This window comes from Cololabis saira, chromosome 2 (genome assembly GCF_033807715.1).
Source record: "Cololabis saira isolate AMF1-May2022 chromosome 2, fColSai1.1, whole genome shotgun sequence".
Classification (NCBI taxonomy): Eukaryota; Metazoa; Chordata; class Actinopteri; order Beloniformes; family Belonidae; genus Cololabis; species Cololabis saira.
In genome coordinates, this window is record NC_084588.1 from 31,990,509 (window position 1) to 32,005,994 (window position 15,486).

General features: G+C 36.1%; 1 protein-coding gene across 1 annotated transcript in view; it reads right to left on the reverse strand.

The window, feature by feature from the left end:
- Nucleotides 1-15,172, reverse strand: part of mtmr10 (myotubularin related protein 10) — a 28,903-nt gene extending 13,731 nt beyond the window's left edge. Inside the window, exons 1-5 of the mRNA XM_061743471.1 lie at nucleotides 14,720-15,172; nucleotides 9,708-9,768; nucleotides 4,424-4,560; nucleotides 3,932-4,004; nucleotides 778-920 (exon numbers count right to left, since the gene is read on the reverse strand). Of these exons, the coding sequence (XP_061599455.1) occupies nucleotides 778-920; nucleotides 3,932-4,004; nucleotides 4,424-4,560; nucleotides 9,708-9,768; nucleotides 14,720-14,773 (468 nt within the window). The 5' untranslated portion in view covers nucleotides 14,774-15,172. The remainder of the gene's footprint in view (nucleotides 1-777; nucleotides 921-3,931; nucleotides 4,005-4,423; nucleotides 4,561-9,707; nucleotides 9,769-14,719) is intronic.
- Nucleotides 15,173-15,486: the final 314 nt, after the last annotated feature.

Here is a 15,486-nt window from a genome sequence, read left to right on the forward strand (position 1 = left end):
AAACTCATGTATCTAACATCTTAACTATCGGATGCAAATTAAATAAAGTTGTAATTAGTGACTTAAATTTCCCTGCTCATAACAGTGCCAGATTTGAAGCATAGTAAATGTAAATGGTCATGTACCAACAAAACATATTATTCCCAGATGGCAGGAGAAGAGACGAGATGTTACGATTTACATTCATGTGCATGGCAGTGGCAAAGAAGAATTAAAGTACACAGTATAAAAATTATTTAATATCAATTTCTTTATGAAATGTTGCAGTGCATCATCCTTAATTAAAAAGTATCTGACTATTGTCCGAAGTAAAAATGACTGAATAATAGTGAACGTGACCATTAAGAACTCTGTTTGTCCAGTCTCTGTGTAGGAGATGAGTCTGAGCCGTGATGCCAGTTGCTCATACAATCACGAGCGAATTCTGCTTCCTTTACCATGAAGGGGCATTGTTCTTGGCACTACTTTGTTGTTTTTCTAATAAACGAGCTTCCTGAGAAGTTAGTCATATCTATTCAGAAGGAAGGTGACACAGCTGCAAATCAAGATTTGGATGACACAAATATGTTGCTGAGGTGAACGTGTGAGATCAGATTTAGAACTCAACAACTGGCCAAACAAGGCAGAAAAAAGAAAAGCAGATTATGAAGTATGTATCAACTTCGGATCAATCAAGTTTCATACCATATCCACTCCAAACATACAGGGAAATCTCTTAAAAATTAATTCAGTAAACAAAATTCAAAGCAAACAAGTACGTATTTCTGTTTCACTCACCTTTCTGGCACTCTCTGGCCCGGCTTCATCAAAGCAGAACCTTATGACACGCAAGTCTTTGCAGTACAGAATCAGCTCAGTAGGGTTGAACTTCAACTTCTGGTTCGAGCCCAACACTTTCCTTTTTCCCTTTGTATCATTAACTGAGAGACAAAGTTAAAAAAAAAAATATAAAATAAATTAATAAAAAAAAAAGAATTACAAAATTCTATTTCAACAGAAAGGAATTATTTTATGTACAAAAAACCCTTATACGTGAAATTATTGAAATTTCATTACCCTTCAATAACCAGTTCATTTCTGGGTTGGCGAATAAAGGCTTCTTTGTTTGAATATTCCCCCCCAAAAAAGTACTTAATAAATGGTGCATTGAAAATACCACCATTAAAGTAGAAACTTGATGCCAGAAAAGTGAACACAATTTTTATTAACATACAAAAAAAATAAAATAAATGTTATTACACTTAAAACTAATTAGACAACCTACAGACAGCCTAATCAATCTGGGTTTATTGAAGTTGAACAAAGACAATCCCACTCCTTCAGCTATTTAATCTTAGCATGCAAAAATATTTGTAATCTTTAAAACAAGAGGGAAATACTGTGAAACAACTGTAATTTAATGTGACAGGAAATCATGCATCAATATTTGTGAAAAAGGTCCCATCACTATCACAGAAGATGAACAAAGATTTGTACCACAGCCATTTAGCCAACTATTTTATACAGATCCACATGCTCTCAAACTTGATCACTAGTATTTTCAAAATTTTACACAAATGTAAAACACACCGCTGTTTAGGGCCGACACTAACTACCATTCCATTAGCACCAATGTACCCCAATACCAACAGGGCTGCACATATCTTAACAAGGTGCTGATAATATGTGGAAAGATCCCCTCTTTTTCAGTCCAGAAGTGTTTAGTCCAGTCTCTAAAAAGAATTTCAAATGTATCTGACTATAGGACAGCTTTCCAATTCTATCTCAGTAGCCCTTAAACAAAAGAAGACTGGCATTTCTGGATCCTGTTTACAAATAGCTTATTTTCATAATAAAACATTCAATCTGCAACTGTGGATGCCACAGTGACACACCCATAAGCCTTTCCCGCTAGGGCATAACACACAGCGAACTGTGTTCTTCGAGAATGATTTTAGGAAAAGTTCCTGCGCCTGTGCAATGATTTTATTACAGAATCATGCCTGTTTTTAATGAGTTCCCAAAAATCATGTGTATCCAATACAGATTTTTGGCCATGCCTCTTGAACACAGATGTGTTATAATGATAATGATATCATAAGCTCTTCACAAGTTTTTTGGAAGTTTGCTTCTCAAACCAAGGCCAGACAGACTGGATTGGACTGCCTGCCTTGGTAAACAATGTTTAGTCATGTTAAAAAGCTTCACAAAAAACCAAAAACATATGACATAATAAATTGTGTCTTAACAAAACCAAAACAAAAAAAAAAAAGAGGTGTGAGACGAACTGAGTACAGCCATAATGCTGCCACAGGAATTGAAGGTTAAGTAGCAGCCAGGTGTTCACACAGAAAACCTGTTGACATGAAGTCACTATAGAGAAACAGTTCTCTGGTCAATCTAGGGAGGCTTATAAAGCCATTTCCCAACAATTTGGAGTCCATGGCTCAACAGCCAGAGGAATTATTTACAAATGAAAAAACATTCAGACAGCTGTCAATCTTTCCAGGCTTGGCCATAACACCCACACCCTGAAGTAATACTGTGCAATGCTTTGAGTGACTGAAAATCAAAGACTTGATATCTTGATAATTATGGAGCAATCTGTAGACGAAAATGTACTGTACTTCTTGAAGAACCTTAGGTCCTTCAGTGTTTGAAGCAAGATATCGCAAATCTCCAATAAATCTGTGATTGTGTGCAAATTCATTTGAAGTCATACGATAGGACAGCAGCATCAGAGTCAAAAGCTTTATATATATATATAAAAAAAAAAACTGTACATCCTAAAGTAAACTGTCGGACAAGAGCATTGAAAGCACCTCCTTATCAGCAATCATGCCTGATGGGAACAGCAACATTCCTTCATAGGAGTCAACAGCAAACTCTGTGGGATCCTGGAGATGTATTACTTTTAACACACATTAGTTAAAAAAAAGAGGCTGGAGTAGATTTTCTTTGTGCCCAAGAAAAGTTCAGAACTCAATGCCGAAACACCTAAACTTTGCATGGTGAACAGTTTAACACACAAATTAGCTCCACTTATATTTTACAAATCAGGCCCACTGAGCCTGCCATGCTCTTCTCTGTATTACAGACACAAATGTGAGGACATCAGTTCGACTTGCTTGGACCAAATTGGTTACATACAACCCAACCACCACACCGGCAAAACTACAGCATGAAAAGAGAAAATCAAGGTGATTCAATGGGTTACTTAAAGTTCAGACTTCAACCTAATTGAAATCTAGAGAGATGTGCATTATTGAATGCTGAGGCTGATGAACCTCATGAATAGTTCAATTAAAAAGGTAATGCTGATAAAAGGTGGTTATTCCAGCAACTGAATCATGCAATGTACCGCTTGACTTATTCTTAAATAATACGGCCAGGGTGTAATAAGTAAAGTGTCTTTGACATTTTAAGACCTGGTAAGGATATTGCTACAGTTTAAGCACTACAGCTGACTAAGGATCAAAAAAATGTTTCTCTATAGAGCAGATCTTTTGATGTTATACTAACAAAACCAAAACTAATTTGCATCATTACAATCTTATTTCATTCTCAATGCTACCTTATTTATAAAGTTGTGCAATGATTTTTCATATATCACATAGACATACACAGCTCAAATACAAACGCTCCTGCTTCACCGACCAACAAAACTTGTTATGGCCATTTTCGATTGTAAAAATCAAAACAAGCAGTGTACATGAAAATAACAAAGTTGGACAGTACTCCCATTAAACAATGCCCTTGCTTTGGCATCTTCACTTGTAATAAAATAGCTGAGCTGCAAAAATAACTAATGACTCCAGTTACGCAAGATGTTAAAGATTAATGATAATGGACCGGACTCATTTATCTTTTACACATTGAAGTCAGTGAGTTTGCTTTTCAGAAGAGAGAAATAACCACTTCTTTAAATAAAATAAAATAGTACCAGATGTACCTGTTACTACTTGCTCCAGGCAGGTGAGAGGGATGTCATGCTCTCCAAGAAGCAGATGGGATAACTGGGTTTTCTGAAGAGAAAAAAGGACGTTGACACTGAATTATTACCATAACCCCGGTGCAGTATTGTGTTCCTCAGACTAAGTGACAAGTTCCATTTTATTATCATGCCAGCAATCTGCCACATAGGTGGAAATGACGTCCATTCTCTCACTTCTTGTGCGATAGCAACAAGTGGGTTTTCCTTCCTCATTGGCAGACACACACAAAGCATTCAAACAAAGCGTTGAGTTTAAGGTTCCGATGTTTCATACACAAATCAAAATGATGCATTTAGTTTGAAATAGTTAACATCAAGTACTGTAAAAGGAAGTTAAAAGGTGTTATCACACAAAGTCTATTTCTTTTTTCTCAAAAACTAATTGAAAGATTTTACAAATTTTATTAAAGCAATATTTTAGGTAAACTACTGAGAAAGCCACATAAATACCTGTTTGAGTGGGGCATCTTGAGGTAGGAAGGAGACCTTAAAGTTGGTGCATATCAGCTTTCCCCAAGGGTCATCCTGGGTGCTTTCAGTGCTGATGCATTTCCTCACAAAGTTGGCCTCATTCACTACGATCTCTCCTGGGGACAACCAGATGAGAAAATGATATGCCACACTTGCAGCCTAGTGATTAAGTCCAAGGAAGCAATTAGTAAATTCAAGATCAAAATGGCATAGGAAAGAGAAAGACATTTGTACTTCCATTGCACTGCAACAATTTCTGGCATCCTGTTACTGAGAAATAGCACAGCAGCGCTTTCAGTTCTCACATACCAAAACATTTTATCAATTCACTGTTAGAAAATTAATACGTTTTACTTTCTGTAGATTTTGGTGTCTGATGTGTAACAAAAAAAGTTTCAATTATCTCCAGTCTCTCACACTTTCTATACTCACTTCATTCTGAGAGTGACTGGTGAGGTACAACATGAACGGGTCCCAAATACACCCCAGGGTGAAGAGAAGCCCCCTCTCACACAGCCAGACTTGGAATATTTGAGTCGAAAACTTGGACTCAAATTTTAAAGATTTGTGACTTGAACACCGTATTTTTTGCACTTAAAATCTTGAACCCCCCCCCCCCCCCTAAAAAAAAAAATTGGCAGTGCGCCTTATTAAGTGTGCCTTATGTATGAATTGTTGTTGAGCTTACGGACCTCGAACCAATTTTATGTGGTACACTGCGCTCAAAAATCTGTCAAAATGACGATCGTAATATCGTCATTTTGACAACATTTTTCTCCTTCTATTTGATTGATTGTCGGACCGTTCCCAGCTGAGACAGGGACGTTGTATTAAAGTCGGTCCTTGGTTGAACATGGGTTGCAACGTCAGATAACTAATTATGTAGTGCTGGCAAGTAACAATCATCCAACATCTAGTCAATGTTACCTTACTATAATTAGACGTCAAGCCAACGGTTTTGAGCATAAAACCAATTTTCAAATCTATATCATAATACACTTGTAATCAAATGTTGGAATACAACGTTGTTCCAACCTCACACAGCGATAGACTAATCAGAGAACAGTATGTAGTACTATGCTTACCTCCTCTACTTTTTATTTGTGGATTTGTAGAAGACGAATGATTTAAAATGAGTGTATTTTTCTGTATTTAATTAAAAAAAAAAAAAAAAAAGTTTCTGTGAATGAGTTGAACAACCCTACCAGACTGTTTCGTTTTATATAAGTTTTATTACGCGCCATATAACCCGGTGCGCCTTACGTTCATTGATATTGTGCCTTATAATGTGGTATGCTTATGAACTGTAAAATATGGTACAGTTGACTCTTGCACTCGGACTTGTGCATTAACTTCATTCAGACTGTCAAAGTTGAGTCTGCAGATCAACCCCTCCCCCCCCCCCCCAATATGCCATACCTATATTTTGTACAATTTTATTTTGTGCATGATGTTCAATCCCAAGTGGTGTCAGTTCATGGCATACATGCATCATGTTTAGAAATAAATCAGGAGATGCCAGGAGAAAATGTCCGGGCAGGGCTTGAAATAGAGTTTAAAGTAAAATGTATTATCTTCTTTTACATTTACATACCCCGTGTGATAAGAGTAACAGCAGCAGCGGAGGTCACAGGAAGGGCCAATATTTGTGAAATGAGTAACTGGGGGGACAAGGACGCCATAAAGCAGCGCATGTCCGGAACCACAGAGGATGGTCCACAAACAAAAGCTAGCGAAAAAACACTCATCCTGATGTTAATACATCCTCATTTGGAAAATGACACCCGTCTGATGGCGTATAGATCTTGGCGATGTAGGGACGTTATTTTACGCGCCCACACAGCTTATGTTATGTTACGCAGATAGCACCTCCCGACTCGCTTTCTCTCCCCTCAACTCGACTTCAGGTATGGGATGGCAAATAACACGCCTTGCATTTATATTACCTAAAGCGTGTTAAACACGCGTTCATCATCCAGTGATAATAGTGGGATGATCCAATGTAAAAACACCTACAGTTTGCTCGCCTGCTGCTACCATGGATCGCTGAAGATGTAGTTATGCCCTGTTGATATTTAAATGAGGCAAATAGTACACCTGTTCTTTCAGTTTAACTGTTTAATTTTAAAAAGTTATTGTATTTTATTTTTTAGATTTTCCCTCCTAAATCACTTAAAACAAAAAGAAAAAAAAAGCTATTCAAAACAACAGGGACATGTTTACTAAGGGATGTTTAGAATGGATTTTAGATTAATGTAAATGCTGACAGTTATGTCTTTTGGACAGGACTTGATTGGACTTTTCCTTCATGACTTGGACTCAATTCAGTTGCAAACACTGAGGACATGGGACAGGATTTAGACTCAGAGTCTGATGACTTGACTACAACACTGCACACACAGCACTTTCAAGACAGGACATCTGTGCCAACATTCCACCTCATTTTCTGAACAATCCCAAGACAGAACAGTGGGACACTTTTCCTGCATCTCCGTTTTTCTTTTGAAAGCAGCGACCAAGCACCAACCATTTTAAATTCCTGATTGAGGCACGACTGACCGATAGAGGCCGACTCCAAAATCGAGTTCTCCACTGGCTCCCATGTAAAAATGTCCAACTTTAGAAAAGAAACATATTTACATCCTGGTTAATGAAAAAACATTTTTGTCACTATCGTTTGATTTCACACCCACGACAACTCTGGGTGGGGGGCGCTATGCTTAGCTTGGCGATGGAAGCAGCCATTTTTTTTAACCCAGCGTCACCTAAACGTGATGGTCATTTTTGTTTTCACCATTGCGTAAACACATTTAACGGTATATCCTGCTGTAAATTTCTGACGACAGCTCTGCAGATATTTTGCCAAGGTTCGGTTGAAGGAGCTGGAGGCAAAACTAGCTTTGATTGACATGTGGTGGCAAAGTTCCCGTCAGCTTGCTGAGCAACATTAGTGTATCCCATGTATAGACAAATGCACTTAATACAAAAAAAGAAAGGTTCTTCAGAAAGCAATGGGTCACTTGAACAAATGCTTCATCCATTGTTATATACAAACTATGGTAATACTTAGGGCTGTACAATTTTGCACATAATTTAATTGCGATCCCCCGACGCCCCCCAATATTATAACTTAATGTGGTATTTTTCCCCCTTTCTTAAATAAAAACTACATTTAGCATAAAATGTTCTGCCCATAGACGAGGCATCTTTGTTTCAAGTTTTGCATATTTTAATTTAGTCACTAAATACAATATATAGACTAATAATAACATAACTAATGCTTGTTTTTATTAGAATGTTTTAACCAGATTATTGCAACACCACCAGCCAACAGATATACTACCTCAAAGACAAAGTTTTAATATGAAATTGGCAACAAAACAATTAAGGTTATTCAAATTTGAAAGAGTTAATTGGTTATTTTTAAACAAGAATTCTTGTTTTTCTTTTTTCCCATTTTTTACCCAGTGCTCCTACCTAAGTCAGTCCTGGGTATTGGTAAGCATTCTTGTTTTACAAAATATTTAATATTGGGACCAATGAAAACGCAGTGAAGTTGAACAATATAATATTTCAACGAATAGAATAATAAAAGAAATTGAACGTGTCCCAGAGTTAATTTAATCCTAGTTTGAGCACTTGGACTGTGTGAAAGCAAAGGGTAAAATCAATAGTTTAACAAAGACGCTGTTCCCAGGGTTTTAATTCAAATTAAAAACATATATCCAGGGTGAAATTTCAGCAAGTGTTGATATGCCTTTGCATCAAAACAGGTTTAACTGGCCGAACAGATTTTTAACTTCTCAGATATGCTATTTTGTGTCTTATAGCAAGATTTGTTTCTTTTCTTCTCTTTGAGAGAAAATCAAAGACTTAAATGTTTTTATTTATTTGCTTAATTGAAACCTAAACACAGTCCTCTTACAGTACTGACAAATCTTTGTTCAAAACTAAAATAACATTTTGTTAGTTTTGTGTGTGTGGTGTAAAAACAGGCAGCAAAACTTAAAATGAAGACAATAACTAAAAATCCAATAAACCATTCAAAAGTCTCTGCAAGTGTTTGGAAAGTTAACGCCATTGTTTTGTGACACATGCAAGTCATATAATAGTCTTCATTTCAGTTGTAGTCTTACCAAGCAGCCTTTACACTATCCTTAAAGAAGAATATAACCTTTGCCTCCTCACGTGATCATAAAAGGATTTGAGTACAGACAAGACGCCAGCTAAAAAATAACTTGCCTCACACATTTTTAAACTGAAATAGGGCAGGAGGGTGGAGTCCTACAGACAAGCCACTTCAAAGCTCGGCCTCGAAAGGCTCTAAATAAGAATGCACTGCCAAAAATTAGGAAGCAAATTATAAAACCTGTTAGTCCACCTGTCTCACAAATCAAAATGACAAAGACTATTGCACAATAACACCGTTTGGTGCTATCAAACAGAACAGGTCAATCAGAAATGTCATGTTGCCTGAGACTTAAATAAAATCTATTTAAAAAAAACTTATGTCTTTGAGTAAATCATTTTTCCAAAAATGACTCTTAAGGACCACATGGATGGATGGATTGCAGTATACTGCTTCCTTCCCAACCATGACTTTAGTGCTTAGTTCATAGCAGCTGGTTTTCAGGGATGAAGTCTGACGTAGCGTGAATACATTATGATGTGAACTGAGCAGATTATCGAGAAACTAGATAATTCTAATCCAGGTCTGTAATCTCATAGTACCCTTCAAATCTGAACTGAATGAATGACACATTTTAAGACATTGATCAGCGAAAGGATTGTGTTATTGAAGAATTGTTTTAAGTTGGTATTTACTTCAATACCAAAAAATAAATAAATAAAACGCTTTCAGGCGCCGAAAATGGAAGTAAGTTCATTTAAGTAATAATCCACTGCCTATACAGTCTGATGATCTGGCCATTTTGCTCTTACTAAATTTATTAAAACCCCTGAGGACAAGATGCGGGAACTGGAAACAAAAATCTGGAAACTGACTAAAAACACTACTTTTCAGTTAATGCAAAACAGGCCTCTCTTCATTGATGTTTCTGATCAAAAACAGAATGATTGCAATACATGAGATGCTGCATAAATCAAATAAATACTGTCTTTATTCTGGGTATGAACATACTGTCCTTTGAAATGTCATAACGCTAAAGATGTCTAGCCTGTCTTTGATCACACAGATGGTTCTTGTTTGTTAACATATTTACTCGTGTTTGCATTTTCTAAATAACTGGCACCACAAACTCACCTGGAAGTAAGGTGGGCTCCAACTTCTTAATTGGTGGTTCAATAGTTTTCTTCACATCAGTCTAGGAAAGAAAACACACATGCTACATCAGTCCAAGTCAGCCAATAAAACCCCTTTTCCCTCCTGAGATTAAAAAGAATTGCCAAAAATAAGTAAATAAATAAAAAAAGTCATAAATAAGAAATAAGGATGTACTTCTAACAGAGTTTGCACATTTTAAACATACTTGAGATTCAACCATGGCCACCACATTATCACATTGAACATTATGTGGTTATTTGCTTTGGTTTATACTGCATTAACACTAAAGGTCATGGTAGAAGCTCCTATACATTGTTAGACATAAAGTATACACAGCAGTCAATTAAACAGTGCATCTCCAAACTCTATTACATATTGTGAGTCTGTCAACATTGGGACAGTTGCATGTGCCTTAATGGATAAATCATCTGCAATTCAAGAGAATGAATGACCATGAGGTCAAAGTCTTCAACATAAGAATTTGGGGTGCAAGAGTGAAAATCAGCACACGTGATCATGTGACAGTGTCCACAACTGAATACACCAGATGTCAATGTAAAAAAATAAATAAATATCTTCATATATAAAAAGATAGAAATGAAACTAATACTTCCAACATTTGTCCTTGCCCAGACAAATGCTGGCATTATTTGGGTTTCTCCACCAGCTTTTATGAAAAAGTATTTTCACTTGCTGTATGGAGAAAGACATACTCCTGTTGACAAAACAAGGGATACAGGAGCCTATACTCACCCAGAGGGTTGACATAATAGAGACGGGATCATATTCAACAAATATTTTAAAGCTTAATTTCTCCAAATTGTGCAGCCATAGAGGGGAACATGTTTACTCAAACCATCTACTGACATTTAAATTGACACTGACTATACACAAAGCACAAAGCACAAATACACTAAGCAAACGAAATATGATAAAACACTTTAGTGTGCTCAGTGTTCGTACAAAACCTACAAATTTGCATAACAATGAATGCATCTGACATGATCTTTTGAAAATAGCTGCACCAGCATGAACTTTTTTTTTAAGTGCACGTTTACTTTTGCAATGTTACACTCATGAGGGCTCAACCAAATATTTTTAATTTGCAATGGTTAGAATATTTTCATTAGATCCAAAAATGTGATTTTATAAAACTTCACAAGATATAAAAATACATCTTAAAATGTACAAATGCAAAAAAAGACAAGCTATTAGGCTACCAATAATGAAATACCAGTTTTTGCAGCTTCTTTAGAGTTTACCTGAACTAGTTTCTGCAGTTTCACACACTGAGACAGATTACTGGGAGGAGTTAAAGAAAGATTTATAAGAAATGAAAGAATAAAAACCTAATATATGATATACAGTATTTGTCATGTTTCAGAGTTTTGAATTTTCTCTCTATATGAATTATTGTGGGAATTTATATCACTTGGTCATTTATTTACATGAAAACACACCTTACAAAGAGGATTTGCTTAAGCTGTTATCAAGTAGTACACATCAGAAATGTCAGCTAGATAACACAACACCTTTCTGTTAGAGCAGAGAGAAAACCTTTGAAACCAAATGGTTTTGACTTCAGTAGTACCCGGTAAGTTGTATTGTAACGCCCATTTATATGTAGCCTAGTAAAACTTTAATCCCCTCAGAAAAATAGCAGCTGAAAGTCAGAATCAGAATCAGGTTTATAGGCCAAGTCAGGTCGAATAAGACAGGGAATTTGACTCGGTTATTTCCGCTCACTGTACAGTAAATAGACAAATGACAGCTCTTATTAACATATATACAATTTTAAAAACAGTGAAAGGTGCAGCAGTATGAGGTGGACATGGTTATTGAAAGGTGCATTGTTACAGCATTTGTGGTTATTATAATTATTATTGCACAGTGATTGATTACTCTGAGACTATGAGTGTTGAGAGTTCATCAGAGCAACAGCTTGGGGGAAAGAAACTGCCTCTGTGTCTGGAGTATTAAGTATAAACGCTTCAGCATCAGGTTTATTGGCCAAGTCAGGTCAAAAAGACAGGGAATTTGTAGGGCTGGGCAATTTTGGACAAAAATAAAATCCCGATTTTTTTTCTCTGAAAACCCGATTTTCGATTTCGATTTCGTTTTTTTTGGTAAAACTACAAAAGACAATGGAATAAATTGTTTCAAATATTTTATCTTTATTTTTAAAGAAAAATAGCAAACAAATTTCCCTATTGGGAATGAAGTGCAATTGAAAGATACTGTAAATCCTCCTTGAGTTTGGTAAAGTGACAACATTTACAATTTTCTTGACCAAACAAAGATGACTAGACGAGCTCCGTCTGTAATGCAGCCAGCTGCAAAAAAGGAAAATCGATTTTCCGATTTTCCTTTTTTTAACATCGATTGTGATTAATAAATCCGATTTAGATTTAAAATCGATTAATCGCACAGCCCTAGGAATTTGACTCGGTTATTTTCGCTCACTGTACAGTAAATAGACAAATGACAGTTCTAATGTTAACATATATACAATTAAACATAAAGGTGCAGCAGTATGAGGTAGACATGGTTATTGAAAGGTGCATTGTTACAGCATATGATTGTGGTTATTATAATTATTATTGCACAGTGGTTGATTACTCTGAGACTCTGAGTGATAAGAGGTAAGAGATCATCAGAGCCACAGCTTGGGGGAAGAAACTGTGAGTCTGGAGTATTAAACGCTTCAGAATCAGAATCAGGTTTATTGGCCAAGTCAGGTAAAAAAAGACAGGGACTCGGTTATTTTCGCTCACTATACAGTAAATAGACAAATGACAGCTCTATTTTATGTAATGACATTGACTGGGTTAACTTTTTTTTTTAAAGCTTTTCAATTATGTGTAGAAAAACAAACAGAAACATATATGTAGCCTAGTAAAACTTTGATGGTTCCCCTCAGAAAAATAGCAGCTGAAAGTCAGAATCAGGTTTATAAGCCAAGTCAGCTCAAAAAGACAGGGAATTTGACTCTGGTTATTTTCGCTCACTGTACAGTAAATAGACAAATGACAGCTCTTATTAACATATACACAATTAAACATAAAGGTGCAGTCGTATGAGGTGGACATGGTTGTTGAAAGGTGCATTGTTACAGCATATGATTGTGATTATTATTATTATTATTATTATTATTATTATTATTATTATTATTATTATTATTATACAGTGATTGATTACTCTGAGACTCTATGAGTGTTGAGAGTTCATCAGAGCAACAGCTTGGGCGAAAGAAACTGTCTCTGTGTCTGGAGTATTAAATATAAACGCTTCAGAATCAGGTTTATTATTACTATTATTTATGTTTATTTGATATGGACATAGCAATTACATTGGACAAACCAGATGCATTGTTTAAGTGTTTTAGCACAAGTGCTAATTCGCAACACTTGTCCATAGGCAGCTTTTGAAAAGAATAGAGAGCAATAAAATATTAAGATAACAAGAATGGGGAAAAAAAGAAAAGAAAATAACAAAACAATTGGAAAGGAAATCAAAGAAATACAATCAATTTTCAATTAGAAACATAAAAAGACAACAAAGCAAGCAGTCAACAAGTTAAGAACTATTCATGTGTACACTGCAATTATATGTATTATCAGTACTGGAGTTGAGGGGGGATGAGGGGGGATGGCATCCCCCCTGAAATAAAAACGGTCAAAATCATCCCCCCTGTAAAACTGCCATCCCCCCTTTCCATCCCTTATGTCATTTCATCAATGAATGTGGTTTTAAATAACTTATTTGACCATTTTCACCTGTTTCAAGTAAATTTTCACGTTAAATAAGTAGGAAAATCTGCCAGTGGGACAAGATTTATCTTCTTATTACAAGCAAAAAAAATATTGTTCCACTGGTAGATTTTTCTACTTATTTCAAGTGAAAATCTACTTGAAACAGGTGAAATTTTTGTTTTTTCTAGTGACGAGTCTTGTTTTAAGTGTAATGAGATATTTTTTTACTAAAATGAGACATTTTAACTAGAAATAAGACAAATATTCTTGTTAAGATTTTGAGTTTTTGCAGTGATCCATTTTACTTATCCTGTGAAGGACAGAGTCATATTGATACGTTCAGAAAACTGTTTTTTATTGTTGTGTTTTGATGTATTTGATGTAAGCTCAGTGGATATTTAAAGCTTACAGAAGGCTGCATTTAACTGCTGCTATGTCATTCCTGCAGTATTTCTGCAGGTGTTTTGGTCACTGCTATTATTTGTAATATATTATATTATTTGTAATCAGCACAAATGATCTGTCCCCATATGATAAAATCCACCACCCCCCCTGATTTTTTTTTTACAATTAGAGTACTGACTGTAACTGTTATTTTTTTTAGACATAATAAAAAAGTTGAGTAACTTCTGAGAAGCCTATCTGAATTTCCGTCTTTGAGAGATATTATTTTGTAATATAACTGAATATTATATCCATACATATAAACTTTAAATATATTAAAATGATAACGAATCTTTGAGTAGGCTATCTCGTGGCCGGGCTGAGTGTCCTCTTTTTTGAAAATCAAAATATGGTCAGCCTACCATAGGCAGCTTTTGAAAAGAATAGAGAGCAATAAAATATTAAGATAACAAGAATGGGGGGGAGAAAAAAGAAAAATAAAGAAAAATAATAAAATAAATGAATGAAAAAAAAAACAACAAACAACAAAACAATTGGAAAGGAAATAAAAGAAATACAATCAATTTTCAATTAGAAACATAAAAAGACAAAGCAAGCAGTCAACAAGTTAAGAACTATTCATGTGTACACTGCAATTATATGCTGCAATTATATGCCAAGTCAGGTAAAAAAAAAGACAGGTAATTAATTTGACTGGTTATTTTCGCTCACTGTACAGCAAATAGACAAAAATAGACAAATGATAGCTCTATTTTATGTAATGACATTGACTAGGTAAACTTTAGTTTGTTTTTATCTTTTCAATGATGTGTGTAAAGAGCAAGAGGACCGTACCTGTGAGGGCAGATAGCACTTGAACGTTGGTTTGAGGGGTTTGACAGAGAACATGGTGAGTCCTGCTGATACTCTACTAACCCAGGGAGGGGGAGAGGAGACAACTTTAACACCTAATTACACTCGCTCGCCTTCACTAAATTCATCTACACAGCTTGAACGAGCAAGTACACTTCCCCATTACGACCAGCGACCAGAAACAAACGACGTTGACAAAAGTTGACAAAAGTTAAGACGTCCGCGTTAGCGCCGCTAGCTAGCTAGCGCAAAGTAAAGTAAATTAAGTTTATAAACGTCGCTCCCGCGCCGAGACCAAGCTGTCACAAACACCAAAGCGTCCTTTACTGGTCTGCATTTTCTTTACACCTGTTACTGCGCTGGGAACCCCTCGCCGACTTCCTCAAAGTCCAACTAATTCAGCAAACGCAGTGCCTAACGCTGCGGAGTACTTAAGCCGCGTTAAATCGACGCAGAGCCTACGCCGTAGGGTTCCGGCGTAGCCTACGGCGCGTACGCATCGACGCGCACTCTACGGCGTAGGCTCTGCGTTGGTGTAACGCGGAACCATAAATCAGCCTTTAACGGCCATGTTGATGCGGAGGTTCCGCCCTGCTTCCGGGCTCCGCCGCTCAGCTGGCTGCACACACTTTGGATAATAATCATAAAACCAACTTTACAGGACGAGTTCACTCGGTCCATTACACCAATTTATTAACTAGGTTAGTATCTACTACTATCAGTGGAAGTAAATGTTGATTATGGTTTCA